A 23,167-nucleotide genomic window follows, 5' to 3' on the forward strand; every position below is an offset into this window, starting at 1 on the left:
TACCCACTGTTCCCCGGACGCCGAACACGTGGATGTCGATTAAATGCGGAAGACATATTCCAGTTGAATGTATTCAGTTGTACAACTGACTAGGTATCCCCCTTTTCCATTGACCCCTTTTTTGTTAAGTATAACCAGATTAACCACACCAGCAAGGCTGTGATAACCAGAGAGAGTGAGGAAGAGAAGAAGCCGTTACTAGATGAGGCAGGATCTACTGATAACACAGGTGATGTTGTGAGTAACAGCCACCTCAAACGAAATGACCAGAATCAGGGCCGGAATTCCAATGCCTTCCAGCATAGATCTCAAGTGAGGACACTGACTAAGGAATAATGGAAAGAGAGAGGGAAGTGAAGGAAGAGAGTAAGGGAGGGGAGGAGGCTATGTCACGGGCTCATCTGACCCCCTCCAAAGCCCAGAGATGGATACCAGAGATGGATACAGCCTGAAGCACAATCAGGATACACTGTGGGGGACAGAGGATTATGGGAATGGATCTGACCAGGAGTCACATAAGGCAATGGTCTGAGATTATGATGCAGAGACAGGGGGAGATGAAGAGAACGAGGGAAGACGAGATGGAGAGGGGGAGGGAGAGGGTAGAAGAGATGGAGAGGGGAAGGAAGAGAAAACACAGGATGAAGGGAAGGAAGAGGAGGAATCCAGCAGAGCCACACTCAACAGCCAGACTGACGGTCAGAGGTCTCCATCAACCCCTCAGAGAAAGAACAAATATGGAGCGTCAGAGATAGAGGTGAAAGAACCCAACTCCTCCCAAAGAAACACCCCCATCCTGAATTCCCATACATCAAGACCCAAGGAATACCCTGATCTATAAGACAATATCATGGCTATCAGATGGGTGTAGAACAAGGAAGCGTAGTGAAGACAATGGAAACCCAGAGGAGCAGTGGTCAGGTGGACAGAGAGAGAGGAACACCTGGCCTATCAGGTCTGAGGAGACAAACTAACTCGGTGTCAGACAGTACAGACACTCCTGATAGAAGCAGTCCAGGATTGTCAGCTGGTCTCAGAGCCACAGCATGTAGGTACAATATCTACTCCAGTAAACTACAGTTCAGGTGCTACTATGATTTTTATGAACTCTGAATAATGTGAATTATAATGAAATCTTCATCCATGCAACAAGATGGCAAATGTATTATTTCATAAGAAAATATTTCATTGTGTGACTGTTTTAGTGTGCATGCCTCATACAGTAGGCTCAGTGGACAGGAGGAAAATTAAATGAACTATAGTTATTAAGTTACCTTTGAATATTACAATATTGCCAACTATGGTTACATTATAGCACAGTGATCCTATCAATTCTAAATGATATATATAATTCTGTACATTGTAGCCAAGTATACACACAGGGAGGCGCCAGAGACCAGGTATGTATGGGCAAGGATTATTCCAGACGTTAGGGAAGAAAACGAAATTAAAGTTATTATAGCATATCAACATCATACAATGTGTTGGTATACAGTGTGATTGTATTTCAGCTATTAAACGTGATTTACAAATCAAATGGAACGTTATTTTCAACCAAGTGGTCATGCCTTCAGAGGAAGACAGAGGGAGGAACTAAAATCCACATTTTACTTTCACTTTCACAGCCTCGGTAGGCAAGGCTATGAACCACATAGTGTTTTAGCATATCTCATTTGAACTTACTTTTATTTACTATAGAAATAAACGAACGAACTAACAAAGATGTCCAAACTTAAGCTTATCAGATTGTGCTTCTGGTTTTATCTGGTGCGAACCGTGGTCTCCAAAGGTAAGTTGAACCGACTGGCGGGCCGAACGTAGCGTTTGGCCTACCTAATATTTGTTAGGCTACTTGTTTGCTATTGTGTGCTAGTTGTATAGCCTAGCCTACAACATCACATACTAAACGTGCCTTATGAACACCGCGCTGCAGAGTGGGATTCATATCAAAGAAAATAAGGAACATGGCAATCTGAAATCATAAACGACATTATGGAGTGATGGCCTAAACACACTCTTCCTATTGAATAATGGTTTTAAACGACGTCTGTGTGGGTTACGTTACGGACCGCACCCTTCATATTCCGTTTAGCTACACACAGAGCCAACTTCAGGAAGTGATCAGATGTTGAATCCTGGCCTAACCAAGGATAAAACCTACAGACGGGTCTGCGTGATCATGGCAGGCCCTGCGTTATGGGCGAGCCTTAGGGGGGCCCATCCAAATAAAATATTGAAATATTGATCATTTATTTGACTGAGACGCACTCCGACAGTAAGACCCATCAATCTCAGATAAAGAACCCGAGCAAGCGAAACAGTGCTCCTCTGTCTCTGTATGTGTAGACAATGTATCTGATTCTGTCTGGACCAAAAGAGTATGGCATGTTATACTATTTCTGTCCAGACCGCATCAGATCCAGAGGCCAGATAAAGGAGGCTGGCTTCCCCTAAAGTATTTGGGATGCCAAGGCAGCAGCTACTCTTCCTGGGGTCCAAACACATTAAAGATCTTACTTACATTACACACAAAACAAAGATAAAACAGTCCATCATATGACATTGTTACACCACTACACATCTACAATACAAAATGTATAATAGCACCATACAACAATATTACAATGTACATCTGTGTAAAGTGTGTGTGCTAACATTTGTGTGTGTATGTGTGTGTCTACCTGTGTGTGTGTCTCTTCACGGTACCTGCTGTTCCATAAGGTGGATTTTTATCGTTTTTTTATCATCTGATTCTACTACTTGCATCAGTTACCTGATGTGGAATAGAGTTCCATGTAGTCATGGCTCTATGTAGTACTGTGCGCCTCCCATAGTCTGTTCTGGACTAAGGGATTGTGAAGAGACCTCTGGTGGCATGTCTTGTGGGGTATGATGGGTGTCTGAGCTGTGAGCTAGTAGTTTAAACAGACAGATCAGTGCATTCAGATTGTCAACACTTCTTACAAAAACAAGTATTGATGAAGTCAATCTCCTCCACTTTCAGCCATGAGAGATTGACATGCATATCATTAATGTTAGCTCTCCGTGTACATTTAAGGGCCAGCCATGCTTAAACTTTCATGCAGATAGGTAGAAACGGTAAGATAAGTTGTAAGCTTCCCCAAACTTGAAACCCACGAGCTGCCTATGAGCTTCACTATAACACCTTGTAAAAAAATTGTGAACGCGCAAGCCGTGTCCACCTATGGATATCAAAGGCCCATTCAACTGGTTAGTTCTGGACGCACGCTCCCTCAACATTATCAGGACAGAGAAACTACACATGCTCATTGCTCACATGGAGCACTGAAAACAAAAGACAATAAAAAAAATGTACAACTCCTAAATGACGGTTATTAAATTAACCTAAATTTGTTTCTCACAAGTGTAGTAGGTTGTGAACTCTGCAAACAATGTTTCCACTCCAAAAATGATGACAGTAAATGAATGGAATGCTTGCATTAACAGTAATTCATGTAACCAAATGACAGTGATGAATGGTGTATTTAGGCCTACTGGTTAAATACAGTGCATTCAGAAAGTATTCAGACCTCTTTTTACACATTTTGTTACGTTACAGATTTATTCTTAAATGGGTTAAATAGAAAATGTTCCTCATCACAATACCCCATAATGACAAACTGAAAACAGGTCTTTAGAAATCTTAGCAAAATTATTTTTAAAAAAATTAAAAAACAGAAATATGCATTTTAGAGGGATTGGGTTAAATGCAGAAGATACATTTCAGTAGAATAAATTCAGTTGTACAACTGACTAGATATCCCCTTTCCCTTTACATGGGGTATTGATCAAAATCAAAAGGGCAAACAATTCACACAATGTAACAATGTGCAAGAATTGTCCGGAGACTGCAGACTTATTCAGGACAGATTTTGGTGAGAGTGAACCCTCTCGCTTAGCCTCTTCCTCCCTGCTGAAACTAGCAAGTGAAACAGCGCCCCTCTGTCTGACTATATGTGGCCCATGTATCTGATACTGTCTGTCCAGAAAAAGTATGACATGTCATACTCCCTTTGTCCAGACAGCATCAGATACATGATCTACACATACAGAGACAGAGGGGCGCTGTTTCGCTCGCTCTGATGCTTTATCTAAGATTGATGATTATTTTCTGTTGGCGTGCGTCTCGGTCAAATAAATTATCAATATTTCAATATTTTATTTGGAGGAGGAGGCAAGGAGGTACAGTAGGGTGGGCAGGCCCCCATAACGCCTTCCCTCCTTTATGCACAAATTTTGATATAATAACCATCACATCGAAGTAAACTTGGAGTCATGTGATAATATGTTGTGTGGTCCTCCCACTATGACTTGGGAAGGTGCTGTATGCAGTTTATTAGACTACAGATGAAATAAATTATGATGAACTTCACAGGGTGGTGAAAGTGCAAGGTTATGAGTTTGAAGCTCCTTTCCAATAAATATTGACATTGTTATTTTGGTGACATGACGATCGATGCTTTGCAGCCATTTGACAAATAAAAATAATAATTGCGCTCATCCATAATAATGTCATAATGTAGATAGTTTACCCCCACTGTAGCTGTTGGCTAGAGTGCATGTGCCAAGACCAGATTGGGCACATTTACTATGTAACACAACAGTCTATAATACAGTCTATATAATGCAGCAGTCTATTTAACGTTGCAGTCTACTCTATATAACACAACAGTCTATATAACACAGCAGTCTATATAACACAGCAGTCTATATAACACAACAGTCTATATAACACAGCAGTCTATATAACGCAGCAGTCTATATAACGCAGCAGTCTATATAACGCAGCAGTCTATATAACGCAGCAGTCTATATAACACAACAGTCTATATAGCACAGCAGTCTATATAACACAGCAGTCTATATAACACAACAGTCTATATAACACAGCAGTCTATATAACACAGCAGTCTATATAACACAACAGTCTATATAACACAGCAGTCTATATAACACAGCAGTCTATATAACACAGCAGTCTATATAACACAGCAGTCTATATAACACAACAGTCTATATAACACAACAGACAGAAATCTTTATACCGTAACAGTCTATATAACACAGCAGTCTATATAACACAGGAGTCTATATAACACAGCAGTCTATATAACACAGCAGTCTATATAACACAACAGACAGCAATCTTTATACCACAACAGTCTGTATAACGCACAACAGTCTTTATAACGCACAACAGTCTGTATAACGCACAACAGTCTATATACCGCAACAGTCTGTATAACGCACAACGGTCTGTATAACGCACAACGGTCTGTATAACGCACAACAGTCTATATACCGCAACAGTCTGTATAACGCACAACCGTCTGTATAACGCACAACCGTCTATATACCGCAACAGTCTGTATAACGCACAACAGTCTATATACCGCAACAGTCTGTATAACGCACAACAGTCTATATACCGCAACAGTCTGTATAACGTACAACAGTCTATATACCGCAACAGTCTGTATAACGCACAACTGTCTTTATAACGCACAACAGTCTATATACCGCAACAGTCTGTATAACGCACAACGGTCTGTATAACGCACAACAGTCTGTATAACGCACAACGGTCTATATACCGCACAACGGTCTGTATAACGCACAACCGTCTGTATAACGCACAACAGTCTATATACCGCAACAGTCTGTATAACGCACAACGGTCTGTATAACGCACAACCGTCTGTATAATGCACAACAGTCTGTATAACGCACAACCGTCTGTATAACGCACAACCGTCTGTATAACGCACAACAGTCTGTATAACGCACAACAGTCTGTATAACGCACAGCCGTCTGTATAACGCACAGCCGTCTGTATAACGCACAGCCGTCTGTATAACGCACAACAGTCTGTATAACACACAACGGTCTGTATAACGCACAACAGTCTGTATAACGCACAACAGTCTGTATAACGCACAACAGTCTATATAACACAACAGTCTATATAACACAACAGTCTATATAACGTAGCAGTTTGTGACAAATCATCAGTATAGTTGAAAATGCTTTGGAACCCATTTAAACTTGTATTTTTCATTTGGTACATGGGAATTTATCTGCAAAAGTTATTTTTATGTAAAGTGAAAGGGAATGGGGATGCCTAGTCAGTTGTACAACTGAATGTATTCAACTGAAATGTGTCTTCCGCATTTAACCCAACCCCTCTGAATCAGAGAGGTGTGGAGGGCTATGTACACTACCTCATCACTCAGACTTTTATCATCAAAAAGTCAGTCTGATGGAAACATATCTCTGAGGGGAAATGTGATTATTGTTTTATGCAGATTTTAGAATAATAGCATGAAAATCTGTCGCAGATTGGATGGAAACCTAGCTAGTGATGTGATAGTGGACAGTGTGTAGACAAAGACTTTAATCTGTGGTGTAGTCTAGATACATTTCTGCTCCAGTGGTGGTGGTGGTGGTGAGGGGGGACATACTAGTCATGGTGTTCAGACTACATAGACCAGATACACCCAGAAAGCAGAATTCTATACATAAAAAGTCAAGGTTGATAATAATGTCTCTTTCAATGCCAGTAGGGTTAGGACTACATATTTATACCCTCACCATAATGTGTTACCCTGGATACATTGATACTCTGACACATGTATGAAATGTCTGCTTTCCTAGATGATCTTTATCATGAAGTGGGAGGTGAGCTCGTGTTGACGCCGGACAAGTCCACAGTGCCTGACTCCATCACAAGCATCATATGGAAGCATGGGAAGAACAAGGTGGCAGAGTGGGACCAGGCGTTTGGTGGTCTGGACATCTATGGTGCCTTCAAAGAGCGTACAACCCTGGACAATACTACTGGAGAGCTGAGAATCAGTGGATTGAAGAAAACAGACAGTGGAGTTTATTCTGTGGAGTTCAACAGCAAACTGCTTAAGACATATACATTATCTGTTTTAAGTAAGTGTTTCTGTGTATCTGTGTGTGTGTGTGGTTGTGTAGAAACAGCAGGTTATGTATTGCAGTGCCTCACAAGCATTTTCCTAATTGATTCCTCTTTACAGTTGCAGTCCCCAAACCCACAATCACTTCTTCCTGTAACCCAGTCTATATAACACAACAGTCTATAACACAACAGTCTATATAACATAACAGTCTATATAACAACAGTCTATATAACATAACAGTCTATATAACAACAGTCTATATAACAACAGTCTATAACACAACAGTCTATATAACATAACAGTCTATATAACAACAGTCTATATAACAACAGTCTATAACTCAACAGTCTATAACACAACAGTCTATATAACAACAGTCTAACTCAACAGTCTATAACACAACAGTCTATATAACAACAGTCTATAACACAACAGTCTATATAACAACAGTCTATAACACAATCGTCTATATAACAACAGTCTATATAACACAACAGTCTATAACAGTCTATATAACACAACAGTCTATAACAACAGTCTATATAACACAACAGTCTATAACAACAGTCTATATAACACAACAGTCTATATAACACAACAGTCTATAACACAACAGACAACAGTCTATATAACACAACAGTCTATAACAACAGTCTATATAACACAACAGACAACAGTCTATATAACACAACAGTCTATTTAACACAACAGTCTATAACACAACAGACAACAGTCTATATAACACAAGTCTATATAACAACAGTCTATAACACAACAGTCTATATAACACAACAGTCTATATAACAACAGTCTATATAACACAACAGTCTATTAACACAACAGTCTATAACACAACAGTCTATAACACAACAGTCTATATAACACAACAGTCTATATAACACAACAGTCTATTTAACACAACAGTCTATTTAACACAACAGTCTATTTAACACAACAGTCTAACACAACAGACAAGTCTATATAACACAACAGTCTATAACACAACAGACAACAGTCTATATAACACAACAGTCTATAACACAACACACAACAGTATATAACACAACAGTCTATATAACGCAACAGTATATAACACAACAGTCTATAACACAACAGTCTATTTAACACAACAGTCTATTTAACACAACAGACAAGTTTATATAACACAACAGTCTATAACACAACAGACAACAGTCTATATAACACAACAGTCTATAACACAACACACAACAGTATATAACACAACAGTCGTGTTGCAGCCGTGTAGAAACAGCAGGTTATGTATTGCAGTGTCTCACAAGCTTTTCCCCAAATGATTCCTGTTTCTTTCCTCTATTTACAGAGGCAGTCCCCAAACCCACAATCACTTCTTCCTGTAACCCAGACAAAACCTCCTGCAATCTGACCTGTGAGGGCGACACCACTGATGCTGAACCAGTCAACTACAGCTGGAAACAGGGAGAGAGGGCATGGCAGGTCATAGGAAAACAGCTAAGTGTCTCTAAATCAACCAATGGTATCAAGTACACCTGCAAGCTGAGTAATGCTGTTAGTTCGCAAGTCAGTGAGCCAGTTGGAGAGGTGTTTGGTTCAGGTGAGTGGACACTCATAAGTGTGTTACAGTCTAATGTATTGGTATGTTAGTAACACTGCTAGTGTTGTAGGACATTTTGAGTGTGGCAAAATGTTGAGTTCCTGATCAACTCTTGTCAAAAGTATCAATACAAAATGTGTTTTCATTTCAGAGCGTTCCATTATTGGTGCTGTTGTTGCTGCTTTGGTTGTCGTTGCCATTTTAGCGTTTGCAGGTAAGAACAGCACACCTATAGTAACAGAGCACTGTACATGTACATAGTTGTGAATCACAGATTGACATACAGTGGGGCAAAAAAGTATTTAGTCAGCCACCAATTGTGCAAGTTCTCCCACTTAAAAAGATGAGAGAGGCCTGTAATTTTCATCATAGGTACACTTCAACTATGACAGACAAAATTAGAAAAGAAAATCCTGAAAATCACGTTGAAGGATTTTTTATGAATTTATTTGCAAATTATGGTGGAAAATAAGTATTTGGTCACCTACATACAAGCAAGATTTCTGGCTCTCACAGACCTGTAACTTCTTTAAGAGGCTCCTCTGTCCTCCGCTCGTTACCTGTATTAATGGCACCTGTTTGAACTTGTTATCAGTATAAAAGACACCTGTCCACAACCTCAAACAGTCACACTCCAAACTCCACTATGGCCAAGACCAAAGAGCTGTCAAAGGACACCAGAAACAAAATTGTAGACCTGCACCAGGCTGGGAAGGCTGAATCTGCAATAGGTAAGCAGCTTGGTTTGAAGAAATCAACTGTGGGAGCAATTATTAGGAAATGGAAGACATACAAGAACACTGATAATCTCCCTCGATCTGGGGCTCCACGCAAGATCTCACCCCGTGGGGTCAAAATGATCACAAGAACGGTGAGCAAAAATACCAGAACCACACGGGGGGAGCTAGTGAATGACCTGCAGAGAGCTGGGACCAAAATAACAAAGCCTACAATCAGTAACACACTACGCCGCCAGGGTCTCAAATCCTGCAGTGCCAGACGTGTCCCCCTGCTTAAGCCAGTACATGTCCAGGCCCATATGAAGTTTGCTAGAGAGCATTTGGATGATACAGAAGAAGATTGGGAGAATGTCATATGGTCAGATGAAACCAAAATATAACTTTTTGGTAAAAACTCAACTCGTCGTATTTGGAGGACAAAGAATGCTGAGTTGCATCCAAAGAACACCATACCTACTGTGAAGCATGGGGGTGGAAACATCATGCTTTGGGGCTGTTTTTCTGCAAAGGGACCAGGACGACTGATCCTTGTAAAGGAAAGAATGAATGGGGCCATGTATCGTGAGATTTTGAGTGAAAACCTCCTTCCATCAGCAAGGGCATTGAAGATGAAACGTGGATGGGTCTTTCAGCTTGACAATGATCCCAAACTCACCGCCCGGGCAACGAAGGAGTGGCTTCGTAAGAAGCATTTCAAGGTCCTGGAGTGGCCTAGCCAGTCTCCAGATCTCAACCCCCATAGAAAATCTTTGGCGGGAGTTGAAAGACCATGTTGCCCAGCAACAGCCCCAAAACATCACTGCTCTAGAGGAGATCTGCATGGAGGAATGGGCCAAAATACCAGCAATAGTGTGTGAAAACCTTGTGAAGACTTACAGAAACCGTTTGACCTCTGTCATTGCCAACAAAGGGTATATAACAAAGTATTGAGATAAACTTTTGTTATTGACCAAATACTTATTTTCCGCCATAATTTGCAAATAAATTCATAAAAAATCCTACAATGTGATTTTCTGGATTTTTTTTCTCATTTTGTCTGTCATAGTTGAAGTGTACCTATGATGAAAATTACAGGCCTCTCTCATCTTTTTAAGTGGGGGAACTTGCACAATTGGTGGCTGACTAAATACTTTTTTGCCCCACTGTAACAGCAGCTACAACAGTGAGCTATACCCCCTGAAGGGGATACCTGTTCTACCTGTATTTACAGTAGTGTTCAGACTACTGTTACAGTCAAGACAAGGGGTTAGATGCACCACCTGCTGTAGGGAACAGTCTTCATAATGTGTCACAGGGAGGCACCAATTTGGACCCCGCACAGTATGGATTAGTCTAACCTGAATGAATCATTTAAATTAATTGTAATTACTTTGTGTTAACCTAAACATATGAAGACATAGCCACAGTCAACATACTATACAACTGTTGTTACAAACATGACTTTAAAGAAAAGGCTCACAGTGCCTCTCTGAAGACGATATGGGTGATGAAACCAAGGAAAGCCATTTATTTCCAATGGAAGAGAAGCAACGTGTGTGAGGGACAGTTGGTAGCATGGACGAGGGTTGTGAACAGGGCGGAACCAAAGTTGGGAAAGCTGAACTTTATGGAAATACTTCCCACCATCGCGGCGCACTTGAAGTACATTACAAATCAATAAAACAATGTTAGAAAACTGCTAATAATAAGTCATGGGTAGAATCTGAATGATTTACTCCTTGCATCCTCTCTCCTCGCTTCCTTCTCAAAACCTATTGGAGGAGAAGGTCAGAGGGGAGGGACCTCTGTCTTTCTCATCCAATGTGTTTTGAGAAGTAGGAGAGAGGATGCAAGGAGTATGCCATTGATATTCTCCCTTAGTCGCACAAGTATGCTACATGTTCGATACCATATCGACCATCCACTATAACTGTAATATGTGACGGTGCATAAGGCCTATCTGCAAGTCCATAACATGATGATTCATTTTAGCTGTGTGTGTGTGTTCGTTTGGCTTTACCATAAGAATTGTGGTGTTTCCCTGGTTGGGTAGGTTACATGTAATCAGTCACCCCTAACCCTGGGGGTTTCCATTGGGTATAGCGGGGTCTAGCAGTCACTCAAGAACAATCATTTAAAGTAGACAAAAATCATTGGCTCGGAGAGCAGCTGCCAGCATGGTACCTTTTGTTTCACTTTTAGAAAGTAGAGAGTGACAGTTTGTTTTGCCGGTCAGCAGTTTAGGCTGGTCACCGATTGCTTTGAATTTGATGTCAGGATTTGAACTCGGCCTTGTAAACCTTGTAATCTGATAGCCAGGGAATTGGGAGGTGGTGGAGTCCTCCTTTTTGGTGACCATTCAAAACTAAAAGCTATTTTATAGCTATTAAAATATAGGTTGTGATAGCTGTAGCCTAATTGCTATCTTCATTCATTCGGCCCAGGAGGTTAGTGCCATTTTGGTTTAATGTATTGTTATAAAAATAAACACAACTGAACAACTTCCCCAAAAGAAATGTCCTGTTTGTTTTATATAAGCTAGGCTACTTATGGTTTTTAGTCTGTTCGTGTTCTCTTCTCCTTTGTCGTTGAAGACACTATCATGACTTCCCACCAACATTGTCTTGTGCTCTTCCCAATTTCTACAAAGTTGGTGGGAGGTCATTACAGATCTACACTGTATGCTCCGTTCCACAAGGATGGCTATAGTCTAGGGGGTCGGCAACCTTTTTCATCTGGAGTGCCAATTTACAGTTATTCCTACCATTTCTAAAGTTCTGCGTGTCAGTTATGATTTTCATATGTGCATTGTAGGCTACCTAACCATGCCCAAAAAATGTCTAACTGCCCACAAACTAAATCATGATATAGCTGTCGACTAGAGGCGCTGTCCATTCAGCACCACGCCACGGAGCTCCACTATGCCTACCTGTCCTGAGGCGGTGCTGAGTCACGGACGCAGCCTTAGGTTCCCTTAAAAAAGCATGTGTAGATATTGTGATTTTCGAAATTCGTTTAGTTTTTTTTGTCTTCATGCGTCCTTGTCGATTGTAGGCCTTAGTAAGAACTTTGAACTATCTAGCATAGTTTAAATTCGTCGTCGGCTGTTTTATGCATTGGTTACTTTCACATTGAAGTCGGCCTGGTGCAGGTACTGTACGCATGTTGTTTATTGGTGGTCTCAGAAATGATGTCTCCTTATTGCAGCTTAAGAATGTAAATGTGGATGAAGTCACACTCAACAGCTGACAGAGTGGTTAATACACAGACTTGTACTTTAAGAGGGGTTATTTCTCACTCTGTTAAACATGACACATAAGCTACTGAACCATGGATCAACATGGAAAATAAAATGTGTATATTTGTACTCCTCAGGATTTTTGGTGTGGAAGAAAAAGACAGGTAGGATGATTCTCTGTCTCTTCCTGTCTCAATTATTCATACGCACTACTTCACAGAACATTTGGATTTCAGTGAAAACAAATAACCATTTGAATGAAAATGTTATTGTCTTACATTTTTGAGTTTCTATTTCATCTCAGAATATTCCCAAGACACCTGGATCGACTTTTTGAGAAAGTATTTTGGTGGAATTTATGGTAGAATTTGTGGTAAGTGTTACTTACCTTAACTTGACTCTGATCCATATTCAACCTGCTGACAGGGTCCCCAAAGTAATACAAACACAACATTATTCATGTACTGTACTATATACACATACTTCCATGCACTACACACATGCTTCCTCACAGCACAAGACAGTAGTGTTGTATTTGTCCCATTCCAGAAAACTTTTAATCTATGTGTGTGTGAGAGAGAGAGTCCACAGCAGTAATCCCACAACCCAGAATATTTCCATGTTTTCTCTTATGCAAATTTAAAGGGCAAATACCTCCTAAATTCAAGGAACCTATTCTACTCTGTTTACAGTAAACAATGTTGATGGATGGTGTAACTTTACAGGGGATGCAGGCAACAATCAGAATACTGTTGCCCTGGATACAGTTTACAGCGTTGTAGGAGAGAAGTCTTCTAGAGATTACTCCATGAATCAGAATAATAACAATCAGCCCACTAACACAGGTAGTAACACTAACACACCTTTTACATGGTACGTCTATGGGGACATTTTGACCATGCAGATATGTGGAGATGCTGTCAGAAATGTGTTTGTCATATTATTAGTGGTGGCATTTATTTGAAGAACATGTTTTAGTGACGTCTACATACAGTATGAGAAGGTGATTACTAATGTGAGTTTAAAGTTAGTAGTGTGTGGAATAGCATATATTGAATGTGAATGATGCAGTTGGAATCTGCAAGGAAATGTTTAATGTATATGATGTACCTGTGATGAGTATTTGAAATAACCTGCTTGGTTTTGGTTTATCTTTACATCTGTGCATTTTTGCACTGCAAAATGTCACCCATAGAGGTAACACTGTGGATAAAGATTGTCACTGTCATCCCTTGCTAGTTTGTACTGTTGAAAAGCCTATTATTTCGCAATCTTCTGCTCTGTTTGATTTACTCCATGGTTGTCATTCAGGACGCTTTCAGTTCAGACAACTGTTTCCATGTTGTTTTGTTTGATATGATTGTTGCTGGTTTAGAGATGTAGCTTGTATCAGAACGTCTCAAATCCTTTGCAGGTTTTGTGTCTTTTAGAGCTTACAGTATTTATCTACTGCAGGGGTAGGTAACCCTGGTCCTGGAGGGCCGCAGGCACTTCATGTTTTTGATTTAACTGACCTAGAAGACCAGGTGTGTTGAATTTAGGCAATCACTGAACTGATCAATTAGCTCAGTTGGTCTGGTGTGGTGCCTAGTTGGAACAGATTCCTGCAGTTCCTACTTTACTGACATTATTGTCCCCATGGGGAAATGTTGTTGCAGTGTCATGTACATGTTTAAAGTGGCTTGGGTCCAAAATGATTTTGTGCCTTGCGGAGGGCCCTGACCTTAAGGATCTCATCCAGGACTGTCTGTGTGACTCCAAGTACCTTGCTTGTTGTGGTGATAATCCTTCTCAGCATATTTCTCTGGCTGACAGTGGCATTGCCAAATCAACAAACAATACATTGTCAGTATATAGTAAAGTCAACATTAAAAGATCCCAGCTTTTTGAGAAAGTACAGTCTCTGTTGACTCTTTTTGTAGATCTGTACATTTACTCCACTGAAGCTTATTGTCCAAGAGGACACCATGATATTTGTATTCCTCTACAATCTCTATATTCTGACCTCTGAAAGATGTTGCAAAGGTTGGTGTTATACGCTTCCTGAAGTCTATGAACATCTCTTTGGTCTTGTTGGTATTGAGGACCAAGTGTAATTCATCACACCACTCTACAAAGGACTGGGCCATGTTGTTCCTCGTCATCATGCAACAGGCTGATCAAGGCAGTGTCATCAGAGAACTTATTGAGGTGTCTGTCAGGATGGTAACTAGTACAACTATTAGTGTACAGGAGTGGGGACAAAACACATCCCTGAGGAGAGCCTCTGTTGATGGTGCGTATGTCCCACATGTGGGGACCTACTTTGATCCGCTGTCCAACAGCCACAAAACAGCCACAAGTCCAACAGCCACAAAACCAGCCCCCCATCTTAGGAGAATTCCCAAATGAGTCTCTGTGACAGAATGTAAGGCTGGATTGTGTTGAAAATAGAAGAAGAGTCAACAAATACAACTCTGACAGGGGATTTGGCACCCTCTAGATGTCTATAGACTATGTTAATACCCCCTCTAGATGTCTATAGACTATGTTAATACCCCCTCTAGATGTCTATAGACTATGTTAATACCTCCTCTAGATGTCTATAGACCATCTTAATACACCCTCTAGATGTCTATAGACTATGTTGAGAAGATTAAGAATGGCGTCATCAACTCCTCTGCTGGGCTGATAGGCAAACTGAAATGGTTCGAGGAGCTTCTCGGTGCCGCGGAGAATGACTTTTCACAATTTTCTCAAATAATTTCATTACTAAGGATATCAAGGCGACATTGCGGTAGTCATTCAGCACAGAGGGATTAAATGTGTTGCTGGTCTACCGAGGATGGGAAAATGTAAAAACACCAGCCAATTGTTCAGCCCAGTGCTTTAACACATGCCCAGTTATTTTGTCTGGGCTTTAGTGGGAGTTACATCCAGGAACAACTTCACAACATCAGCCTGTTTAACAACAACCCTCTCAAACATTCGTAATGATGCTTCCATTTGTTTTAGCTCCGACACAAGGTCGTCAGATTCAAATCTTGAGAAGAAAACATCCAGTTCATTAGCCATGTTCTGGCCCTCATGTCTCCCAAGCTCAACATTGGTTTTCCCCTGCCTATGTGGAGGGCACTTGGATTTAATCCCTTGCCAGGCCACCCTTGAGTTTCCTGAGGAGAGGGTCCTCTCCACCCTTTCCTTTATGCCTCCTTGTCCACCAGTATCTGTCTTTTGATCTCACGTTGTACGTCTCTTAAAGCCTGTCTATTACCCTCCTCATAAACTGCCTTCTTCCCATTAAGTAGTGATTTTAGATGTTTTGATACGCAAGGCTTATTGTTAGGGAAGATTTTACACAAGTGACTCAACACAGAAATTCACAGTTCATCAAGATCAGAGCTGCTGTCCTCGTACCTCCCACATAGTACAGTCAAAACACACTTGGAGACGAGTGACACTATTGTCGTTCCAGATGTGGACAGTTTTCACTGTAGGTTTCTCCCTCAGTAGGTTGGACGGAGGTAGACATAATTGTGGTCTGATGTCCCCAGGAGAGGTCTGGTGGTGGCAGAGAAAGCATTTATTGTCCCAGAGCACAAATCAAGAGTCTTATTTTTTCTAGTGTGACATTTCACATACTGGTGGTACGTGAACAGGACCTAGTGCAAAGTACAGTTGTTAAAATCCCCTAAAATAAATGTGGGTGCGTCGGGGGAGATGGATTCCAGTTTCTGTGACAGATTATGAATAATCTCTGATGCTTTTGTTACATTCGCTTTTGGTTGAATGTACACAATGGTAACAAACAATTGGGGGAACTCACAGGGCAGATAATAGGGTCACAGTGACACAGAAGCAGTTCAATGTCGGGGGTACGGAGTCTGGTCCCTGACAAGCAGGCAGACTCCCCCACTGTGATGTTTCCCTGTGACGGTCAGATCACGGTCCGCTCTGACCAGTGTGAAGCCACTTCCCTGTCTGGTACTCTGTCATCCAAACAAGTCTCAGTAAACGCCAACAAACAGGCCTCCCGGTATTCGTGTTGGAAGCGCAGAGTCGTTGACAACTCATCCTCTTTCCCCTCAGTGACTGGGCATTGATCAGCAAGGTGGTGGGTAAGAGAGGTGGCGTCTGATTCCCCCGAGTTTTCCACATTTGTGTTTGTAATCCTCTCGCAGACAATCAGGGATTAGATGGGCCATTTGGATTTCCATCGTATTTGAGTTGCATTGTAGTAGAAACTTTTTGCGGATTCCGCTGCCAGCAGCGTTTTCATAATTTGGTCTGTTTGTAGCGGGTATGTACACGATCAACAAGATCAGTCCCAACACATCACCACTGTAAAACCATCGTTGACAGATGGTTTACAAACCAAGTGTACAAATGAAAAACATAAAAGAACGCCACACCAAACGTCACACACACTCCTCATTAAGTATGTAGAATGATATAGCTGTCTATGAGACAGAGGTGCTGTCCATTCAGCACCATGGAGCTCAACTATGCCTACCCGTACCGGTTTGGTTGTTTCAGTTAAAGCCAGAGATGGAAACAACCAAACCACAGGCAAGTCCTCCAGCTAATTTAAGACGTCATGAAGCAGAAGTAGCATTAGAAGTTAGATGCTCATCTGCATATCTCAGAATATCACAAGAACATACATTGATTGCTATTTTATTTTAATTCTGTTAATTACTTTAAATATGAAGTCGCTGTTTAAGTCAATGACACTTGATGGTAAGACGGTGTCATTCAAATGGAATTTTACCACTTAAAACAGTGGCATTCACCTGAAATTCTGACACTTAGCATCCTTTTCATTGTCATCCAGAAGTGAACACAACAAATACTAATGTGATCTGTGTATGAGAATGCTAAACTCAACTTTTTCTTTTCTTCTTCTCATCTAAAGGCAGTGATGTAGTCCAGCCAGAACAAGGCAAGTAATCCAGTTAATTTAAGACTGTATAAAGCAGAAGTAACTTCTTTAAGTAGCATTTGGTGCCGTAGGAGAGAGGCTGTAGTTGATGTTTTCCTTCTGTGTGATTCTGCTGAGGTTACTTTTCCTCTAATGCCATCACCAGAAATCTGTTTTAACTCAATTAGGGACCTTTACTCACGTGTGTGTGTGTGTGTGTGTGTGTGTGTGTGTGTGTGTGTGTGTGTGTGTGTGTGTGTGTGTGTGTGTGTGTGTGTGTGTGTGTGTGTGTGTGTGTGTGTGTGTGTGTGTGTGTGTGTGTGTGTGTGTGTGTGTGTGTGTGTGTGTGTGTGTGTGTGTGTGTGTGTGTGTGTGTGTGTGTGTGTGTGTGTGTGTGTGTGTGTGTGTGTGTGTGTGTGTGTGTGTGTGTGTGTGTGTGTGTGTGTGTGTCCAAAACAGGGAAAAGCAATGCAGATAAAGCTGAAAAGGGGCAGGGGAATGAAGGTATGTATGAAACTTAAGTGGACAGTTTACCCGGTAACAGAGTGCTCTGGCGGTTACAATACACTCAAGACATATTTGTCCCACATGAGTTGATTCCTGTAACTTACTGATTCTTAAAAGCTAAATATACTGAAAAAATATATACATGCAACAATTTCAACGATTTACTGAGTTTCAGTTCATATAAGGAAATCATTCAATTAAATTCAGTAGGCCCTTATCTATGCAATTCACATGACTGGGTAGGGGCGCAGCCATGGGTGGGCATGGGAGGGCATAGGCATGCCCACCCACTGGGGAGCCAGGCCCAGCCATTTTATTCTAGTAAAATGGTTTAAATTCATTTTTACTCATCAATCTACACACAATACCCCATAATGACAAAACGAGAACAGGTTTATAGATTTTTTGGGGAAAATGTCTAAAAAATAAATAAATAAAATACCTTTATTTACATCAGTATTCAGAACCTTTGTTATGAGACTCTAAATTGAGCTCAGGTGCATCTCTGTTTTCATGGATCATCCTTGAAATGTTTCTACAACTTGATTGGAGTCCACCTGTAGAGAATTAAATTGATTGGACATGATTTGGAAAGGCAAACACCTGTGTATATAAAACCAAAACCAAGCCATGAGGTCAAAGGAATTGCCCGTAGAGCCCCGAGACAGGATTGTGTCGAGGCACAGATGTGGGGAAGGGTACCAAAACATTTCTGCAGCATTGAAGGTCCCCAAGAACACAGTAGCCTCCATCGTTCTTAAATTGAAAAAAATTGGAACCAGCAAGACTCTTCCTAGAGCTGGACGCCCAGCCAAACTGAGCAATCAGGGGATAAGGGCCTTGGTCAGGGAAGTGACCAAGAACCCGATTCTCCCAGAGTTCCTCTGTGGAGATGGGAGAAGCTTTTAGAAGGACAACCATCTCTGCAGCACTCCACCAATCAGGCCTTTATGGTAGAGTGGCCAGACAGAAGCCATTCCTCAGTAAAAGGCACATGACAGCCAACTTGAAGTTTGGCAAAAGGCACCTGATGGACTCTGGTCTGATTAAACCAAGATTGAACTCTTTGGCCTGAATGCCAAGCATCACGTCTGGAGGAAACCTGGCACCACCCCTACGGTGAAGAATGGTGGCAGCATCGTGCTTTGGGGATGTTTTTCAGCGGCAGGGACTGGGAGACTAGTCAGGATCGAGGGAAAGAAGAACGGAGCAAAGTACAGAGAAATCATTGATGAAAACCTGCTCCAGAGCGCTCAGAACGGGGCAGAAGTTCACCTTCCAACAGGACAGCGACCCTAATCACACAGCCATGTCAACGCAGGAGTGGTTTCGGGACAAGTCTCTGAATGTCCTTGAGTAGCCCAGTCAGAGCCCGGACTTGAACCCGATTGAACATCTCTGGAGAGTCCTGAAAATAGCTGCGCAGCGATGCTCCCCATACAACCTGACCGAGCTTGAGAGGATCTGCAGAGAGAAATGGGAGAAACTCCCCAAATACAAGTGTGCCAAGCTTGTAGCATCATACCCAAGAGGACACGAGGCTGTAATCGCAGCCAAAGGTACTTAAACAAAGTACTGAGTAAAGGGTCTGAATACTTATATATGTTATATTTACATATTTGTTTTTTTTGTACATTTAGAAAAAATTTAACAAACCTGTTTTTGCTTTGTCATTATGGGGTATTGTCTGTAGATTGATGAGGGGGGAAAAAACGATTGATTCCATTTTAGAATAAGGCTAATGTAACAAAATGCTGAAAAAGTCAAGGGGTCTGAATACTTTCCAAATGCACTGTATCCTGGCAAAGGAGAAATGTTCACTAACAGGGATGTAAGCAAATTTGTGCATGTTTTTTTGTGCATATGGAACATTTCTGGAATCTTTTATTTCAGCTCATGAAACATGGGACCAACACTTTACATGTTACGCTTATATTTTTATTCAGTATATCTTAAAGGCTATTTATACAGATTGTATGAGACAACATCCCTCCCTGTGGCTGTATGAGAAGGGTAATGTGTAATGTATGTATTATGTTGAGTGTGTAATGTACAGTGTCTATTTTGTATACAGCAGTACTATGTGTCTAAGACCATTTTCCCCTTGGGACATTAAAGTTCATCCTCTTCCTATACGCTGTATCTATAATTATATGACAATATTTTAGGTTGACTATAATTTCATTACACAATTTCTGATACATCTCATGCCTTACTTTTATTTTCCTGCATCAGTAAAATCAGGAAATGCATCATCTATGCCTCTACTGCCATCCAATCCAATTAGACTGGTTTCGGATTTCTCCCTGAACAAGATGTTTACCATTTTTGCCCCATTCTGGAACTTTGAGGGACTATGACATAGCCCCTCTAGTGGTTTAATAGGATCTATATTGATATAATAGTGGACAGGGTGTTCCCAAAGACTTTAATCTGTAGTGTAGTCTAGATACATTTCTGCTCCAGTGGTGGTGGTGGTGGTGAGGGGGGACATACTAGTCATGGTGTTCAGACTACATAGACCAGATACACCCAGAAAGCAGAATTCTATACATAAAAAGTCAAGGTTGATAATAATGTCTCTTTCAATGCCAGTAGGGTTAGGACTACATATTTATACCCTCACCATAATGTGTTACCCTGGATACATTGATACTCTGATACATGTATGAAATGTCTGCTTTCCTAGATGTTCTTTATCATGAAGTGGGAGGTGAGCTCGTGTTGACGCCGGACAAGTCCACAGTGCCTGACTCCATCACAAGCATCCTATGGAAGCACGGGGAGTTCTACGTGGCAGAGTGGGACCAGGAATTTGGTAGTCTGGAGATCTATGGTGTCTTCAAAGGCCGCACAACCCTGGACCAGACTACTGGAGAGCTGAGAATCAGTGGCTTGAAGAAAACAGACAGTGGAGTTTATTCTGTGGCGTTCAACAGAAAACTTCTTGACAAGACATATAAAATATCTGTTATCAGTAAGTGTTTCTGTGCGTGTGCATATATCTGTGTGTATGTACCCATGTGTGTGCGTTGCCGTGTAGAAAACAGCAGATTGTGCAATGCCTCACAGGCATTTGTTGGGGTTCAGTACACATTATACTGTGTATTATAAGTATTGCAGTTTTTCTTTCAAGTTATCTGATTTGAGAAAGTTTGAACTTCTGTTCTCCTTAGCAGCAGGTCAAACAGTCCTAAATGTGAGTCAAAGCCTGATGGTAAAGAAGACAGTGGCATTCACCTGGAATTCACTGAGCCTCCTTTTCATTCTCATCCAGAAGTGAACACAACAAATACTAATATGGTCTGTGTATGAGAATGCTAAAGCTCTCTTCTCTTCCCCTCACTTATGTTTATACAGTCTTAAATTAACTGGATGACTTGCCTTGTTCTGGCTGGACTACATCACTGACTTTAACTTCTTTAAAGATGTACTATACAGAAATCACTCCATTTCCTTGTTGATAAAATTCTAGTAGTTTGCCTAATTTCAGTTTATGTGAAAAAAACAAGCTGCCATTGTGTAGAGAATCATTTTACCATCTAAACCTCTGAAAAATATATTTTCCATAACCAAAAATATTGTATATTCATATTTTTGAAGCTGGTGTACAAAACCAAAATGGGAAGCATAGAACTATCACACATAGAAGAGATCTACCACATAGACTTGCTTGCAATGGGAGTGAAAGATCTATAACTCACATTTCTATGTGGATTTGGTTGGATCGCCCAAAAAGTTACATATTGTTGCTTTAAGCTGTGTTTGATGCAGTAGGAGAGAGGCTGTAGTTGATGTTTTCCTTTTATTTGATTCTGCAGAGGTTACGGTTCCACTAATGGCCATCTCCAGAAATCTGTTTTAATTCAATTAGGGACCTTTGTGTGTGTGTGTGTGTGTGTGAGAGATTGCACAGCTGTAAATCCCACCGCTGAGAAAAAAAAATTCTCAGCCTTTATGCACATTTAAAGGGCAAATACATTTTAAATTCAAGGAACCTCTTCTACTCTGTTTGCTGTAAACAATGTTGATGGTGTAATTGTACACGGTACGCATATAAAGGTTGGATGGAAACCTGGTTACAGATTGAGGTGAAAGTGGTGTTACACTGGAATTCTACCATCAAATATGTTGAGGATTGTTAGAACAAGTCTGGTTTAAAAAACATTGTGGTGGGAGGGCTTGTCCTGTCTAAGAAAACACTGTCTGGGAAACACTGGTGGTTCAGTAGAGGCTGTCGTACATGTTTTACCTTCTCTGTGTGTTTCCTCAGGGGGCGATGATGAGACTAAAATGAATGGCAGCGCTGCACCAGGGGGCGACCTTGACGCCGCTGAAAAAAGAGAGGCAAATGGAGGTGTGTATGAGAAAGGGACAGTTCACCTCAAGTCCCTCTGTATGCGTCAGGATAAATGTACAGACCTCAGTCTCAAATAGATGGGAAAGACTGGCATCATCTTAAACTGTCACAAACGGTGATAACAGAGAAGGAATCAGTGTCATTGTTATTACAGCATTCTTGAATCACATTCATTCTGAATGGTTCCATTTCTCTAGTTGAGTTCTCCTATTGTGTTTTCTTGCAGAGGGGTCCGTGCTGCTGAAAGAAGACACGGTGAAGTACGACAATGGAAAGGGGGAAGCAGAAGAGAATTCAGCCTTGTAGGACGGACGGTAAGTTGGAGTGTGATAACAATGTAGACTGTTTTCACTTCATTTCCCTTTATTGTGCAATACTTCTGATCAACTCACTATAAGTAGACTGTTAGTCTGTTACCAACTCTTATTCCTAATGATGTATTCCTAACTGACATCTCTCTAGCCAGGGAACTGTGGACCAGAGGCACCGTCCCATCTTGACCACCAGCACTGGACGACATGGGTGCCCCTCTGAGGTTGCGTTTTTTGTGGATTTACCTTTTTTGAGAAAAATCTGAATTTAATCATTATTGAGAATCATGGATTTAAAAGAACTGAATCTCTTTTTGACTTTGACTTCTTGACTATTTTTTTATTTTTTTTATTTCACCTTTATTTAACCATGTAGTCTAGATGAGAACAAGTTCTCATTTACCACTGCAACCTGGCCAAGATAAAGCAAAGCAGTGCGACACAAACAACAACAGAGTTACACATGGAATAAACAAACATACAGTCAAAAATACAATAGAAAAAGTATATATACAGGCAATAAATAGACCATAGTGGCGAAATAATTACAATATAATTACAATATAGCAATTAAACCCTGGAGTGATAGA

At 40.9% G+C, this 23,167-nt stretch overlaps 1 protein-coding gene across 2 annotated transcripts; it reads left to right on the forward strand.

The window, feature by feature from the left end:
* Positions 1 to 1,600: 1,600 nt before the first annotated feature.
* On the forward strand, positions 1,601 to 22,889 carry LOC116354017 (uncharacterized). 2 transcript variants are annotated; one of them, XM_031792746.1, is made up of 13 exons: positions 1,601 to 1,789; positions 6,677 to 6,961; positions 8,291 to 8,542; positions 8,694 to 8,756; positions 12,637 to 12,663; positions 12,804 to 12,872; positions 13,225 to 13,344; positions 17,394 to 17,420; positions 17,859 to 17,903; positions 20,596 to 20,883; positions 22,180 to 22,263; positions 22,493 to 22,580; positions 22,729 to 22,889. In XM_031792746.1, the coding sequence occupies exons 1-12, from the start codon at positions 1,723 to 1,725 to the stop codon at positions 22,570 to 22,572; spliced, it is 1,407 nt and encodes a 468-aa protein (XP_031648606.1). In that variant the 5' UTR covers positions 1,601 to 1,722; the 3' UTR covers positions 22,573 to 22,580; positions 22,729 to 22,889. The 2 variants fall into 2 exon arrangements, with proteins under 2 accessions (XP_031648606.1, XP_031648607.1); XM_031792747.1 differs by lacking the exon at positions 13,225 to 13,344 and having other exon boundaries at positions 1,603 to 1,789.
* Positions 22,890 to 23,167: the final 278 nt, after the last annotated feature.

Source organism: Oncorhynchus kisutch, linkage group LG16, assembly GCF_002021735.2.
Source record: "Oncorhynchus kisutch isolate 150728-3 linkage group LG16, Okis_V2, whole genome shotgun sequence".
Taxonomy (NCBI): domain Eukaryota; kingdom Metazoa; phylum Chordata; class Actinopteri; order Salmoniformes; family Salmonidae; genus Oncorhynchus; species Oncorhynchus kisutch.

Bases quoted from the DNA above. Each gene is read 5' to 3' on its own strand.
- LOC116354017 (XM_031792746.1), top strand. From the start codon at position 1,723: ATGTCCAAACTTAAGCTTATCAGATTGTGCTTCTGGTTTTATCTGGTG. The intron at 1,790-6,676 runs GTAAGTTGAACC...CTGCTTTCCTAG, and splicing joins GCGAACCGTGGTCTCCAAAG to ATGATCTTTATCATGAAGTG. The intron at 17,904-20,595 runs GTATGTATGAAA...CTGCTTTCCTAG, and splicing joins AAAGGGGCAGGGGAATGAAG to ATGTTCTTTATCATGAAGTG.